Below are 16,939 nucleotides of genomic sequence, written 5' to 3'. Positions count from 1 at the left end.
CTGATGAGCCAGCACTCAACCCCCTGTGCAGTCACCAATAAGTCCCCAGCGGAACTTCTGATGGGCCGGCGCCTGAGGACTGTATTGGATAGACTGCACCCACAATACTGCCCTGACTCTCCCTCGCTTCCACTTCGGGGTTAGACATTTTATGTTACAGGAGCCGATATTCGCAAGGAATTTCGCTGGGGACCCACTTTGGCTTCCGGGCGGTCATCGCCGTCACCGGGCCGAGATCATATAGAGTCAGGCTGGAGGACGGTCGCGTCTGGAGGAGACACATAGACCAACTCAGAAGGCGCCTCAGCAACCTCACAAACAAGGATCCAGAGTCTCCAGTCGAAGGGGAACCGTCCCATCCGCCACCCAGCCACATCGCACCCAGTGACCAGTCTGCGCCAGTGGTCGCCCGGTCAGCCCAAACCCGGACAACAGCGCCCAGAGAGTTGATCAACCGGATCCAACCCACGAGAGTTTGACTCCAGAAACCAACCCGGTGGTTTCCGAGGATGCCCAGTCCAGAGAGAGTGTTGGCGACACTATGCCAGCTCAACCGTCACAGACTGATGCCGAACAGTCAGACAATGTTCCCGAGTTGCGCCGCTCCGGGCGCCAACACAAACCCCCTATCTACCTCAAGGACTATGCGTGTTCGCATCTGGGGGGAAGGGGTGTTATGTCCTGAGGACTCAAGGAGTTCTCACTCAGGTCCACTCACTTGTGTGGGCGTTATTCCTCCCATTCCCATTGGTCAGTTTTCCCCAGCAGCCAGCTATAAAAGCAGGCTGCGGAGTCCAACTGGCTGCTGATTGCTGCGAGCCAGTTCCAGGCTTGGCAAGCACGGTCAGCCCTTTATTTGTAAATAAAGTACTGTTGCACTCATGCTCTGGTTCAGCCTCTCATTGCTCAAACTTAACAGCTATCATGTCTCCTCTCAACCTTATCTTCTTTAGAATAAACATCTTGAGTTTCTTTAATCATAGAATTAGGCCTCCAAGCCTTCTACCATTTTGTTACTCTTCTCTGCACTGTTTAGGAATTTTCCCAAGTCAAATAGTTACTATAAAGATTACTAAATAGTGATTGGACTAGATGGACCTTTGATCTGAACAGAGTTCATTTTGTGATCTTATATTCAATTTTTTTTTTATACATTTTGTATCCGATTTTTTTAATGGGAAGGCTAATACTGTAACATCCAGAAATAAAGAAATATGCATTTTCAGAATTTTGGAGACTTCTATGATCACTGTATGATAATCTTTTAGGATCACCAGCTAATTCATCTCAACTCATTAAGGAAAACATCAAATTGGAAAAGGCAGGGTTAGAATACTGTATAGGTTTTTTTTCAAAACAGCAAAACTGGTGTTAGAGAACTCTCAATTATGCAGCATTGCTGATGATAAAAATGCTAACAGATCTATTTTAGCTGTGTCAGAAATAAAGGTTTCTTAATTCAGGTTTAACGATTTCACTTATACCACAGAATTCTCCCCAAATCAAAAAATATTTATAAACAGAATGACAAAGATAAGGATGAAGGTGTTCTTTCAGTACAGTTAATATAGGATAGATAGAAGACACTGAATATTCAGCATAATTGCAAAGATCTACTGCAGGACAAGGTGACCCAGATTCAAGACTACATTCCACTGACATGAACAGGATAACTGGACTATCTCTTGGCTCAAACTCATGAAGTTGTTGTTATGGGGATAAAATTGAAGGAGGGAGTTAATGGAAAAAGATGAATCTAACTAGATCTAAATAGGAATTAAATCTAACAAATAAATAAAATGTACCATGAAAGATTATTTTTCAGGATTACAGACACTATTCATTCTAATATTTATTAGTTCTTTCAGCTGCCAATCAATTGGGGGTGGGAGATTACCTCCAATCCTATAGATATTTCCCTCCTATAGATTTATACCTATAAAAATTAAAGGATTCCCCAGTATGAGTTAATATTTCTCTCTCCTTATGGCTAGATTAAGCAATGTTGACACGCAATGGACTAAGAATGTTGTTTAAGATTAAGATAATATTGATGTTATTTGTATCCGTGTGGTTCCTGAATAACTTGAATCAGTCTAACTATAGAAGAATAGTAAAAATCCTATCACAAGACATATCCATGATCATTGAATATGTGAATCAAGGTGTTTCTATATGTTAGTGCACAGAGACTATGCACCTGTGCAAGGATGCAATATGTGTGTGACAGTGGCGGGATTCAAACATTTTTACTACCGGTTCTATGGGCATGGCTTGGTGGGCATGGCAAGGATACTATAAAATCTCCAGTCAGAGGTGGTATTTGCTGGTTCTCCAAACTACTCAAAATTTCCGCTACCGGTTCTTCAGAACAGGTCAGAACCTGCTGAATACCACCTCTGGTGTGCGATCAAATCAAAACATGCAGATAGGTGTGAGCCATGGAACTTGATCCTGAACATTTATATCCTTTGAAATATTCATGAAACAAGCTACTTGGAACCAATGTGCCTGTTAGGGATATACCCTAGCAAGATCTGCAGGGCAGTCAGGCAGGCAGGCAAAATACGTGAGATAAGTGTTTTTGTAGCTTACACTCAGTAAACCATACACAGTGCCAATTAAAATAGTTTTATTTCAGCAAGAGTTAAAGCATAGTCAAAACAGTCCATATATCATTCACTTAGTTCAGTCCGTCCAGGGATTATTCATTTGCAAATTCCAGTGTCGAAAAAGAGAGGTCAGTACACTTACAAATATCAGTCCGGTGATATATCTTCTCGCAGTAGAGAGATATGAATAACTCAAAAACTCCTCTCTTCCTTCAGCAACTCAGCCCAATCCAGTAATTGTCAGCAATTGCCAGGGAATCGTCAGCATCTCATCAGCAATCAGCCAGGTTGTCTTGCTCCCTCTTATGGTGGTTTCACACCACACCCAAAATTACATGCTTTGCATTTAAAGTGACACACACTTAAACTAACAATCATAGCTTATATATATTATTTTACCCAAACTACGTTAGGTGACCTATGTTATACCTAACAGTGCCAACTAGAAAATTGGAATTAGCCATTTTTTTCTTCTTGCCAACATCACAGTAAATAAAATATAATTGCACATGTATCTAATCTATTGGTGTAATAGCATTAGCAATAGCATTTAGACTTACATACAACTTGTGCTTTACAGCCCTCTAAGCGGCTTACAGAGTCAGCATATTGCCCCCAACAATCAGAATCCTCGTTTTACCAACCTGGGAAGGATGGAAGGATGAGTCAACCTGGAGCCTGGTGAGATTCGAACTGCCAAACTGCAGGCAGCCAGCAGTCTGTAGAAGTAGCCTGCAGTACTGTATTCTAACCAATGTGCCACTGCGGCTCCCTAACTATTATGAAGGCATGTTCAGGCTGGAAATAGTTAGCATCAGTGTTAGGGATAAAAAGGTAAACATTTCCCTGTCACTGGTGTCTGACTATAGGAAGGGTCTTCAAACTTGGCAAGTTTAAGACTTGTGGAGTTCAACTCCCAGAATTCCTGAACTAATATGACTGGAGGAGGAATTCTGGGAGTTGAAGTCCACAAGTCTTAAAGCTGTCAAGTTTGAAGACCCTGGACTATAGGATACAGTGGTCATCTTCATTTCTTAGCCAAGGAAGTCAGCATTGTCCGAAGACATTTTCTGTGGACATACATGACGCATATAACAGTTATCTTCTCACCTAAATGATACCTATTTATCTACTCGCATTTGCATGCTTTCAAACTGTGGGCAGGAGCTGAGGCAAGAACTCACCCTATTGCCCTCACCCTATGCTCATCCTATTGTGTGGTGCTGGAGTCTCAAACCTGGGCTGTCAGGTTTGAAACTCTAGCTGACAAGCTCGGTGTCTTTAACCGCTGAGCCATGGTTGCCCCTTAATTAGGGATTATCTTCAAAGAAATGACATGCTTTCCTCTGTGTCATATTTACAATAATTCTTTTTAATAGTTCTTGATGGTCATAATTACACATTTAATATATTGGTTCTACTGTTAAAATTCTATTTCTACATTTTACTGGTAGATATGTGGGATTAAATAATATGCATACTAATATATATCATACAGATTTTCAATAATCCCATGATTTACTAAATGACTTAAAATATGGCTCAGCTATGCTTTAAGCCAAACTTTGGCTATCAAGGTATTGCTGAAATGTTTTGCTATTGGTCATGCTGGCTAGGATTACTGGTTCAGCAAAAGTTGGAAGGCTATCGATTACTACACTGGTTTAAAACAATAAATTGCTGTCTGACTTTTAAAGCTAGATCTATACCTTGTAAAACAAAATAGCTTCTCATGCAGTCATGCAACTTGCAAAGAACTTAGAGTGCACTGTGATAACTGAATTTTGTGAAGAGAAACATTTAGATATGGGTCCAAACTAATATAGTTTAATATTTTAAAAATGGTTGCCTGTAAAAAAAACCTGAACCAAATTAACAGAACTGCTACTATCAACTTTAATAATCAGCAAAAGTCATTAAATGCAAACATAAAAAAATATAAGGGCCTCCTGCCTTCTGTATCATTGAGTCAGAATTGCTGAAAGCCGGCATTGATGTTCCAGGAATGCAGCAGATATAGACCAGGATTGAAAAATCTGTAAGGAGGCAGACTAGGGGCATTCTGCTGACATATGCACTCTTTCCTGTCTGTCCACATACTGTTTATTTAGGAAAGTGATGAGAAAGGCTCTTGGTATAAGATATGAGTTGCTGAAAACATAACAGGGGAGAGAGGGAGGGAAAGGGAAGGGAAGGGAAGGGAAGGGAAGGGAAGGGAAGGGAGGGAGGGAGGGAGGAAGGAGGGAGGGAGGAAGGAAGGAAGGAAGGAAGGAAAGGGAAGGCAGGCAGATTGGCTGGCTTGATGCTAACATAATTAGCCCACTGAAATTTTCCAAGGCAGTCTCATAAACAGATAAGGAGCTCACTGGGAATAAGCAAGGTTAACTCAAGATTTGTTATGAAATAGATTAAAGTAGCAGTTGAATTAACATAGTAATGGAGTAACAGGAGGGCAGAAAGCAAGTTTACAGGATAATGCAGGCTGCAAGGAACACCTAGCATTGTTTTCTAATATTTCATTTCTGTTTCCAATCCCCAGCATCTAAGATGACAAAAAGAGAGAATACCAAAATTAGGCAAAAAGATACCATTGAACAGAAAATTTGCACAGGAACATGAATACATATAAAAACAAGTATGTATAAAGCCACTGTACTGGAAGCAGCACTTAGCTATAGTGTCTCCATTACTGCTGATCTGTGGGTAATTACTAAATAGACTGAGTAGGGCTTGGTTTACCCTTTTAATGATTGCTTTATCTTTCAATTGGAATAGACAGTCTATCATATAAAGATAGTCTTTTGTAGCATAGCAATCCTGTGAGACTATGACACCATGCCTCTTGGAGCAAAAGACAACAAAATAGTTCTGTAACACCTTAAAGCTAATAATGTCCATTTTTACTGTGTAGACTTTTCAGGACTGTTTTTTTTAATTTATCTCTTTGTTTTTCAAATTTATAAGTCACCCATTTTATGGTGTGCAGTAACTCTGAATGCCTTACAACAAAATGTATGGAAATATAAACAATTGTAAAATATAAAAACAGATTAAAATTACAGATTAAAACAAGTTAATAAAAACCATGGGTTTTTCAAGCAGAGAGATGGTGGTGGGGACTTCTACGTCCAGCCAATAATTTCTCCCTCAAGACCCATGCTAACCGGTATAGCCAGGTTTCAAGGCATCTCCTGAGGGCCAGAAGGGAAGGGACAGATCTCACTTCCTGCAGCAAGATATTCCAAAGGGTGGTTGGTGTGTGTGTGTGTGTGTGTGTGTGTGTGTGTGTGTGTGTGTGTGTGTGTGTGTGTGAAAAGGCTCTTCTGGATCCTGCCAACTAAAATTCCTTGGGATCTGCAATAGTCTTTTTCTACCAATATGAGTATATTTCACTTGATGTATTTATTATAATCTATCCTCAGCCCGTCTAGCATCCAGAGAGGAAGAATGACATTCTTGAGCAATACTTTCAATGCTTTCAACTGCAAGGCATGCAGTTGTTGATGCATCCATCTTGTCTAGCATTCTGTTGGGAGAACTACTTGCTTTGTTGTTGGGCTATCAAGTCAACTTTGACTCCTGTTGACTGCACTAACAAGGCCATGCAAGGTTCTTGCCATTTGATATGTCTTCCGAGGGAAGAGCTGTACAGATTCTAGGCTGGGATGTCATATGGCTTTGGAATGACGTATTTTTTATTTCATCCACTTTAGATTCAATTATGTTAAGTGTAGCTAATATGATGTTGACTCATATATTTAATGAGGTAGATCATTTACCTTGTGGTAAAGATTGTGGTAAAAATGACAACTTGTAATAACAACTTTTGGAAGTTTAGGGATTGTATTCAAGTTTTATAGGAAACAGATATGCCCTGGGTTCTTTGGGTTGTAGATCTCTGTTCTAGACAATTTCTACAGCAGATTTTTGTTCCATGAAAAAAAAATTGTACTGAAAATTCTACTTTTATTGTTTATTGGTACAGTAATATTATTGTAAATATTTATATTTACTTTATGCTCTTCTACAACAGTTGCAAACCACTCGGAAGATTGTAAATCAAAAGCAGTACCAACATGCTTTAAATAAAGGTGCATTTTTTGATTGCAGTAAAACAATGCTGCCAGATGGCTTTATATGATGAACAAATGGCTGCAAATACCATATAACAATGAGAAAGAGAGAGAGAGAGAGAAAGAGAGAGAGAGAAGGATGTCTCAATATTGGTAGGTGTATCATAATAAATTTTGTTTACCTGAGTGCAGCTTTCTCATTATCTTAACATTATCTATATTTTCCACCATATCATTTGGACCAATAATACATTTTCTTTTGTAATACCCTCTTCAAGAAGGAGTATCAGCCAGCTCCAAGGAGCCCAGATGTTTGAAGAAGTACATAAATAAACTTCTAGGAAAAAACAAAAAACAAATCATGTTTGTGAATACATTATGCTGTTCTGTATTTTAGTTACATAGTATAAAATATTGTGCCTGTTCTGCAAAAGCTTTTTAAAATGCAGCCTTCTTTTTGACCAAGTAATAGGCCTGTCTACATTAGTGCAGGCAGAGCCTTTAGAATTATACATCCACATTGGAAATCCATACGGTTGCAGCTGATTGTAGATGAGATTTATTTCATTACTAACTTGAGTTAGGAAGAGCATGGGATAGCAAATACTGACCCAATTCAAACAGAGTAAATCATAATTTGGTTTATTTGGTTTTCATTTAATAACCTGTATTTTATTGCGATTTGATACATTTCTGTCTCCCTCTCTCTCCCTCGCTCTCTTTCTGTGGTTTTATTTTGATGTTGTAAGTTTCCCAGAGTCTCCTTGCAGTGAGATAGATGGCAAACAAATTCAATGAATGAATGAATGAATGAATGAATGAATGAATGAATGTTGGTGTATTCTATGAACGCAGTCAACTGTGGCTGTGATTTTTTTTTAGTAAATCATGATTAAATAAAATCAATCACTGCTGGGTTTATACTTAACTGTTGAATAAAACACAATTCATTTGGTTTCTACATTGTGCTAAGTTTAAAAAAAACAAGCAAATCCTGATGTGGCTTGCCAGTTACCATACATATTTGGCTCTCTGTCTCATATCAATCCCTACAATTGCCCAGAAAAAGCAGATATGGGCAAACAGTAGCACCTGTAATGGCCAATAAGGAAGCAAAGGCAAACAGAGGAGTAAAATAAGGAATAAGTCACCTAATGAATAAGTTGGCTGGCATCCAACAACACCAGGTTAGTCATAATAACTTCAAAAAGTAGATTGGAAAGAGTAACATACATTTACTAGACTGTGGTCTTGTTATAGAGAATAAACAGCACTCTACGCAGAACCTCACTTCAGATGTGCTGGTATGTGTAGGATTGCACTTCTAGTGAATTTCAGTGCTAAGCCAAAATACTAGTCTCCTAAGTTTGAAGTTCAGTCCATTATGATTCACTGGCACTTGATTTTAGAATTACTATGGTATTAAGCCCATTAATGTACATTAAAAGTCATGTTCTATGAGTGTCATGTCTTACATCAGGGGGTAGTCAACCTTTTTATACCTACCGCCCACTTTTGTATCTCTGTTAGTAGTAAAATTTTCTCTAACCGCCCACCAGTTCCACAGTAATGGTGATTTATAAAGTAGGGGACAAAACCCCTACCGCCCACCATGAAAGCTGGAACGCCCACTAGTGGCGGTAGGGACCAGGTTGACTACCACTGTCTTCCATGGTTAAAACATCACCATCCACATACATGCAGAAGAAGCATCACTAAGTTTGATTTGCATTTCCAGGGTGGTGGTGACAGAGGTGGTGTTCAGCAGGTTCTGACCAGTTCTGGAGAACCGGTAGCAGAAATTTTGAGTAGTTCAGAGAACTGGCAAATACCACCTCTGATTGGAGATTTTACAGTATCCTTCCCCTGCCATACCCACCAAGCCACACCCACAGAACTGGTAGTAAAAAAAATTTTAATCCCACCATTGAGGGGTATGAATAAGATTTTTAAAAAAACAGAATAATCCAAGGGTTATTTGAGCAAGTTGGTTGGCAGGGAATATTCATTGGCCACTGGGATGCAAGGATTCAAATAATAATTTAAAAAAATGGATGGAGAAGAGAGTAAAACAGAAAACATGGCTTATTAGCTGAATTACTCAACAAGAGCACTACATGCTACAGCACTGTTGCACTTCCCACTTCAGATATTTGCTCTTGACTATAATTTGCTCTGACAGGCTTATTTGGCTATTATGCCATATAGGATGTTATCAGCTTCCCTGCCCTGGATGTTTTATTTTTAATTAGATTTGTGAGCCATTGCAGGAGGATATTTGTTTTGCTGTCTTTGTGTCTGTCAGGAGAAATGTCTCAATAGTCCTCTGTTGATGGCCTGATGAGATTGACTAAAGAGAAGGAATGATAAAGGAAGAAATTATAAGGAAATATCCTCTGGCCAGAACCATCACACCCTACCACTCAGAGTCTGGTTTTCCTGCTGGAGAAAGTATGATCAGAGCAGCATTTTACCTAAAATCTCTGTGTTATTTAAAACACTGTGTGATTGAAATTCTAATTTACCAGGGTGCCTACAAATAAAACAGGATCTCTTGTTCTGGAGACATTCTTCCACAGTGGGAGGACAAGAATGCCATGACCAGTCAGGCTGCAAGGAAAGAGGCAGGGCTACTGAATGCATAGAGTTCCATTTTCCTTTAAGCAGTATAATGTAAGTATAACCATAATCATTTGATGGAAACACATCTGAAATGAACTCCTTAGATGTGATTAACTATCCTGTCCTTATGGACAAAGACATGGTCAAGTGTCATTATGCATGTGAGAAAGTCTCACACAACTCCATGAATGCCATTGCTCCTTCCTATTTATACCCCCTCTGGCAAGTAAGCAACATTAGAAATGCAGAGATATCTGCTGCTTCAATTAATGGTTTTCCCCATCATGTTGGCATAAAGAAGATAGTGGATAATGGACAGGAGGAAAAGGATGTCCAGGTCGGGAACTGGGATGCATCTATTGGAATATACAACTAATATATTAATAATAATAATAATAATGAGCTAGCAATCTTTAAAAATGTTAACAAATAAAAATAGTAAAAATATTGTTAGAAACACTGTGGTATCATTTAAAATGTTGTATTTCTTGGCTGAAAATATTATCAGTCTTTCCCTGAAATTGATTTACCTGTCCCTACAAACACACACACACACACACACATGTATAAGCAGACACACATATACAAAAGTCTATCTCTATACAAAAGAAATAAGGAAATGGAACATGTCAAATACTAGATCATTAAAAGGATCCCATGGTCACTTATTCATACTGATACTAGTACCTAGAGAGGCTTCATGATCATTTAACAACAAAGTCAGCCTTTTTAAAATCAATAATTACTTCATTGTGACGAGTCTGCATGGTTAATGAAGTTATATTCTCACACTGTCAAACAACTTGTGCTTTTACTGTGCTAGATATTGTTGCGCTAAATACTATGCAGTAGTAGAACAACTCTTGCATGAAATCAGAGAAATGAAGTGAAACAACCCAGCTCAGATTAGATGACACATTTTGGAGAAACAGTCCTGAAAATAACACAATGGGAAATGAAAGAACGGGTAAGAATAGTGACTGGTCATTATTTCTTCAGGAGCAAGAAATAATACAAATCTGTATTTTAAGCATAAATTTATTCATAGATATGTCTGGAAAAGGAATCTAAAAGTATGATTTGACTGGAAAGAATTATGCAAAAAGAATTAGCAAATGATACAAGAATTCAAGAGGCCTTGAATGTGGATTAGTGGAAGTAAAATAGAGGATTTAGAACCTGCTTGGAACAGAATACAAAGAATTGTTACACATTGCCACAGAAAGCTAGGTTGTTATGTTATGCTTGTATAAGAAGCTTAAGGGAAGGCTACCTGATGGAATGATGACCTGTGGAGTTGAGCTGGAAAGCTGGAAAGTATCAGGAATGATCTAAAAGCAGTTTGTTGCAAAAGAGCAGAAGAAAACAGCACAGAATTTAAATCCAGGGATATGCAGATAACACCATTATATTTTTCATTTAATAGCATCACTTTATTTTTCTATAGCTCCTTGATTCTGTAATAAAATTATCATCTCTAAGTCAACTTCAGACTTTGGGTGACTGCCAAACTCCAAAAAAGGAATATTGCAAGACACTACTATCTAACAGTGCAGGCATACAAAAATTATTGGTATAAAAGATAAAGGAATAAAGGCAGAGATAGCTACAAAGAATCTTATCAAAGAAAACCTGGAACAATGATGTTTGAAAACACACACACACACATATAACTTTGATGTTGTGTTGTTGGTGATGTTTTATAGACTATAATATTCATTTTTGAATGTACTTTTTGAATTTGTTTAAAATTGTTTTTATGGTTATTTTGCATACTGCCAAATTTACACTACCACATGAGATGGGCTCATTATGGTTCTCATTATGTCCTGAGAGAGCTTGTTTAGTTATGTAGCACTTAAGGCTAGAGGGACGTGGTGGCTCAGTGGCTAAGATGCTGAGCTTGTCGATCAGAAAGGTTGGCAATTTGGTGGTTCGAATCCCTAGCATCGCATAATGGAGTGAGCTCCCATTACCTGTCCCAGCTTCTGCCTGCCTAGCAGTTTGAAAGCATGTAAAAATGCAAGTAGATAAATAGGGTCGACTTTGGTGGGACGGTAATAGTGTGTGTGCCTTTGGCATTCAGTCATGCTGGCCACATGACCACAGAGATGTCTTTGTAACGGAGATGAGCACCGCCCCCTAAAGCTGGAAACGACTAGCACGTATGTGCGAGGGGAACCTTTACCTTTACTTAAGGTTAAGACATTCCTTCTAATTTAATATGGATTTTTCCCATCTATTATGTCTTATGACCAAAAATGTTTAGCTTTTTTCTGTTTTCATCAAAGAACCTGATTTCTTCAGTGCGTTCTTCTGTGTATCACTCTCAATTGGTTAACATTCTTGTTAAAACTTGGCACCCAAGACTGTCTAGAATGAGGAAATGTTTTGTGAAAATATACATAAGATTGTATCTCCCTTGCTATTGTATGCATCCAGGTAGTCCATGACTTATGACCACAACTGAGCTCAAATTTTCTATTGTTAAGTGAAACATTTGTTAAGTGAGTTTTGCCCCATTTTATGACCTTTTTTGTCACACTTACTAAGTGAATCACTGCAGTTGTTAAGTTAGTAACACGGTTAAGTGAATCTGACTTAGCTTGTCTGGTCATGAAAGGGGTTCACATGACCTCGGGACACTGCAATGGTCAGAAGTATGAACCAGTTGCCAAGCATTTGAATTTTGATCACATGATCATGAGGCCGCTACAAAAGTTGCAAGTGTCATGTCAAAAACGGTCATGTCACTTTTTTCAGTGCCACTGTAACTTTGAAAGTCACTAAATGAACTGTTGTAAGTCAAGGACTACCTGTACTTATGCCATATTTGATCATAATTGGACTTTTCTACTGACACATTCTTGATTTTTAAAATAACACAATCTGAACGGTCAAATATATTTTTGTTCTTATTTCTTATGTACAATGATAACAAAGGCTCTGAACTGAACTTGAACTTAAAATATTTTCATGAGTTTGAATCAACTCTCCACCTGCAGCACGCCTGAAAACAGCACATTTTCAGCACCCATAACATTTATTCATAAAGAAATTCTAGTGCAGCATGAACCTTTGCAACATTTATATAAAAGAGTTCATAAAGCTAGGTGACATTCAAATAATGCAATCCAGTTTAAATTTAAACAAGACTCCAAACGCGACTTTATAGATTAATAATGTCTACGTATCCAGACTTCGTTTTTTGTAATTGCGACAGGAACAAAACAGGAAATAAGCACCGAAACAACAAGCTAGTCCTTCTACCTCGTTTCTATACGTACCTCGAGATCCCTAAACAATAAGCATCACACCGTTGAAAACTTGGCTTTTCTTAGTGTTTTTTTTTCTCCAAAAGGAAAAACACGCATGCGTACCATACTCGCGTTAGAACTTGTACAAATGTGCCGCAAGAAAATATCTCCCTCAGATAGCAATTAAGAGGGAGGCTTGTAATTTTTCATTCCAAGACCTCCTCTTATTGCTTATTGGTGGCGAGTGAAGGGGCGTGACCGGATATGTAAATATAACCCGGCTTTTGCAGACGGAAGCAAGGGAAGGGGGGAAGTGCAACCGGCATTTTTCGTAAATGGCGGAGAAGGAAGAGGCGTGGCCATGTAGGAAGGGGCGGGCCAACCAAGAGCTGGAGGGCGCGGCCTACATGCAAATCTAAGCACAGATATTACTGATTGAAGGAGAGGCAGATGATAGGCTGGGTTATGGAACAGAGGGCGTTGTTATCTCGGATCTGTCGTCGCCTCCGAAGCTTCATTTAGCTCCGCCCCACCGTTTAAAAGTCGCGGCGCCTGCGCAGTGGATGGAAATGAGGACTTAGTCTGTTACACAACCGACTGGGCTGTTTAGGGAGCTGTGGTTTCCCTTTGGCTTCACGTCCTTCCCTCTCCCGGGTTTTTCTTGCTTAATATCGTGGTAAAGGCATGAGTGGGGATCAGCTGCATAACGACTCCCAGGTAAGGGGGGGGATCTCGTTTTTCTAGCAGTTAATGGGAAGAAAGAAAAGGCTGTGGACGTTGAGGCCTTTCCCCTATCCCCTTTTGAGGGAAAAAGTGGAGGGTTTCTGATGGTGGAGAAGGAGAAAAATGTATGCCCATAATTTTAGCCGTTCATCAGAAAGACTGATAATACTTTAATGTTAATATTTTCAGGCCGGGTACAATCTTGCTAGGTACTTGGGGGGACGGGGATCCTACTCCCAGGTTTTCGACAGAGGTTTCTTTTTTTTGAAGGGGGGAAGTCCCCGTTTCCATGGCTCTGTGTCCATGGGCCCTTAATCATATTTCCGAGCCTCTCCTCTTCCCCCCTCCGGGGTTCCCTTTAAGTTGCGTATTTTTCCAATAAGCCCTGATTAAACTGGCTACCATTCTCTAAAAGGGTCCTGAAGATGGCCAGTTATCTGTCTTTGCCGATTTCTTCCCTCCGTTTCTCGGACATGGGGGGAGGGGAGGGGAGAGAGAACGACTCAAAAGAGGGTTGGTGGGGGGAGGTTAGGAGATCTGAGGAAACCTGGGAATTGAGAGCTACGCACGAGGAGGAAGGCAATTAAAACTGGAGGGCAAAACTTCGGTGGGGGGGGCGTGGGGGAAGGGAGGTGGTGGTAAAAATCGCAATTCGGTCTCTTTTTTTTGTCGTGGTGTCGATGTACTTAGTCCTTAGGGATGATTTCTTCCCCTTACCCAGGTTAGCTTGTTTAAAAATGCACGTAGTTTCTGTGTGAAAACCGTTCCTTGGTCCTGGCATGCCTTTTAAAACGTATTTTTCCCGTTTTTCCTTTTCAATAATAGATTGATCCAGGTTTCCGAGCGAATGGTGAGTGCCTTTTCCCTAACCTTATAAAAGTGGGGTCGGGGTTTCTTTTTTCCTGCCCCCGCTGTCTCTTTCTCATTGCTAAGGATAGTAAAGGACAGACATGGCGTCCCAGAGACTAAGTCCCGTCTCCTCGCTCATCGGCCCCATTGTTCCCATCGAGGTTCCTAATTCTCCGAAATCTTAAAACCCTCGGCCGTTTTGACATAGTTTCTCCGTAGTGAGGACAATTGAGACCACGGATCAGCCTTCCTTTGTTTTTTTAAAATCTCTCCTGGGCCTCTATTCGCCTCAGAAAGTCGCCTTGTCGACGGTCGGGACTTAGTCTCTGCGCCATTTTCTTTTTCTCTCTCTTCCCTGTGTGTGTCTTTCTCCTTCTCCTCCCTCGAGCTGCCTACAAGGAGCCTTCCGCAGTAAAAAAAAAAAACCTACACGTAATAATCAATAACCATGTTTAACCTACCCTTCCTGAAAGGGGGGAAACATCGTTTGGTTTGGGTTTTCATTTTAAAAGCAGCACTTTGTCGTTTGGTTGTCTTTTTTTTATTCATATCTCCTCCTCAGTTCCTTCTCCCCCGGGTCTGTTTCTTTCAGTCCATTCCGCTTCCTTCCATTCCCCCTATAACAAAAGGTGGTTGCAACATGTTGCTGTTGAACAGATTCTCTCTCTTTTTGAGTAAGGAACCTATTTAAGATCTAAATGCAGAAACTGATTGGGTGGGGTTTCTGTGTTAATATCCCTGAATAAAACTCCGTGGGTGGTTTCAGAATAGTATCGCACATCACTTTGGTAAAGTTAAACAGTTGATGCAGGATATTCTTTGTTTTCAGTAGAAGAATAAATATATTGTGTATTTTTTTTAAAAAAAAACTATGGTATGTGAATGGGTGGAGGAAGTCATTATCTTTTGAAAGGCTTTGTCACTTTGGATAGCAAGCTTTCCCAACCCCTTTGAAAGAAGAAAATGAGACACAAAGTTGGAATGGCATATCTGTCAAAAAATGCCAAGATGGTTTGCTCCACCTTTTAAAAATGTGATTTTTCCTTAGAATGCAGCTTTCAGGTGCTGTATGGTACTGGGTATTTTGCTTTCATAAAACATTGCCATCTTCTAGGTAGCATACTTTAAACATTAGTTACTAGTGGACTCTGTCACCTACATTTCTGCTGTTGTGTAAGATGTTTCTGATAAAAGAACAGTATATTAAGGTATGCAGATAGGTTTCTTCCTTTATACAGATGTACTTAATTTTAAAAGAATATATTTGATCCCAAAATGAAGTTCATAGAACTGTTTGAATTTAAGCATGGAGGTTATTTTTTACAATTGTTAAAGGGAAGATAATCCCACACATGAATTACATACGAATACATATGTTTAAAATTTGACTTGAAGGTGTTTCCAGTGCTGTGGCTATCCTTTTTTAATGGAATAATTTAATTGAAAGTATGTTGAGTCTTTCAGTTTCTGGCTTAATTTAAAAAATATTGGATCTAATTGTGTTTTGTTCAGGCACATAATTGCCATATTAACTCTTTTATCTCAACATATACATCTAACCATGTATATCTTGTTTTTGGAGGTGTTTCTAGTTTATTGGTTGTTTCAAGCAGAAAGGATACATATTGTTTTTCTTACTATTATAGACCCAATCTTTCCCCTCAACAGTTTTATCATTGTAGTAATTAATAGAGCCACAGGTTTCAATGTTGTTCAAGTAATAAAACTGGCAATACTCATGTCCTCAGTGACCTTGCCACTAAGTCAAAATTTGCTTTCATGTTCTTTTCTACTAATCTATAGTATATACTATATGTGTGCTATATTATATATTGCTCCTGATTTCTCATCTATAATTGCCTACTGCTGTTAGTGTTTTCAATATCCAATTTAATGTGCCCAGGTGCTTTACCTAAAAGTTATTTTTACCTTCTTATTTGACTCATATGTGCCAAGATGCTACATATTTTTTTTATTTTACTAATTATAAACTGATACAATTTTCTACTGACAAAAACCTATTAATGAGTAGTTTTAAATTAGTTCAATTTTTACCACTAGCATGTTTATGGACTTTTCAATTTCTCTCTCTTCTCTGATGGTAGTTTCTTCAGTTCTAAAATTGCGAAGTGTTTTTAAAACTCAAAATTGCCAAGCTATTGTCTCCTTAGTTACATTTATTTTAAAATAGCTACTGATTAAAACAGCATTCCCCATTTTTCAACATATATTAGCTATTCATATGCAATTACAGTATCTGTATTCATGTGATGAATGCTCAATTGATATACTGTAATGTGCCACCTTATATACATAGTTTCAGATTTTATAAACTAAGTAGAAGTATACTAGAATTTTGTTGTTGTTGATGGGAAATACCCAGGGAATTAGACTGGTATTTGCAGTGTTCTCTGCAAATAAAATTAAACTCTTATTTATACTAGCGTCAGAAACAAAGTGATTCCAACTGATATAACTTTGGCTGGCAATATCTTAGTGAGATTGTCAGTATTCAAGTAGTTTCCTAAAATGCAATTTATGTGATTTTTATTGGATGTTGTTTTTTAACTTAAGATTCTTACTTCTGTATACTCTTAAGCATTAATATTAATGTTTATAAATATCTAAGATTTATTTTGGTTGTTTAAAGGATTCTTTCTCACTTCACAGATACATGTTTGCATCAACCACTTAAGAAATTTTATTAAACATTTGAGTAAAGCACCAAGGAAAATCTTTTTAGATCTTGACCATTTTAGGATAAAGATTTGCTAATTTAGTTACCTATATCTACCCTCCCCCA

The 16,939-nt window shown here is 38.7% G+C and overlaps 1 protein-coding gene and 1 long non-coding RNA gene across 4 annotated transcripts in view; one reads left to right on the top strand and one right to left on the bottom strand.

The window, feature by feature from the left end:
• Positions 1-2,615: 2,615 nt before the first annotated feature.
• Positions 2,616-12,732, bottom strand: LOC148126044 (uncharacterized). 3 transcript variants are annotated; one of them, XR_015742716.1, is made up of 5 exons: positions 12,595-12,726; positions 10,581-10,638; positions 6,868-7,022; positions 3,031-5,154; positions 2,616-2,908 (listed from the first exon to the last, which is right to left on the bottom strand). It is a non-coding gene; the product is annotated as an uncharacterized LOC148126044 (long non-coding RNA). The 3 variants fall into 3 exon arrangements; XR_015742715.1 differs by having other exon boundaries at positions 2,616-5,154; XR_015742717.1 differs by lacking the exon at positions 10,581-10,638 and having other exon boundaries at positions 2,616-5,154; positions 12,595-12,732.
• A 377-nt stretch (positions 12,733-13,109) lies between these two features.
• The window catches only part of TOP1 (DNA topoisomerase I), a 59,373-nt gene continuing 55,543 nt past the window's right edge, over positions 13,110-16,939 (top strand). The window contains exons 1-2 of the mRNA XM_026697589.2: positions 13,110-13,281; positions 14,113-14,137. Of these exons, the coding sequence (XP_026553374.1) occupies positions 13,249-13,281; positions 14,113-14,137 (58 nt within the window). The 5' untranslated portion in view covers positions 13,110-13,248. The remainder of the gene's footprint in view (positions 13,282-14,112; positions 14,138-16,939) is intronic.

The sequence above is a fragment of the Pseudonaja textilis genome, chromosome 3, assembly GCF_049901715.1.
Source record: "Pseudonaja textilis isolate UNSWEBS1 chromosome 3, rPseTex1.2, whole genome shotgun sequence".
In the NCBI taxonomy this organism is placed as follows: Eukaryota; Metazoa; Chordata; class Lepidosauria; order Squamata; family Elapidae; genus Pseudonaja; species Pseudonaja textilis.
The sequence above is the reverse complement of the archived record's forward strand: the minus strand, read 5'-3'. Positions and strand labels throughout refer to the sequence as shown.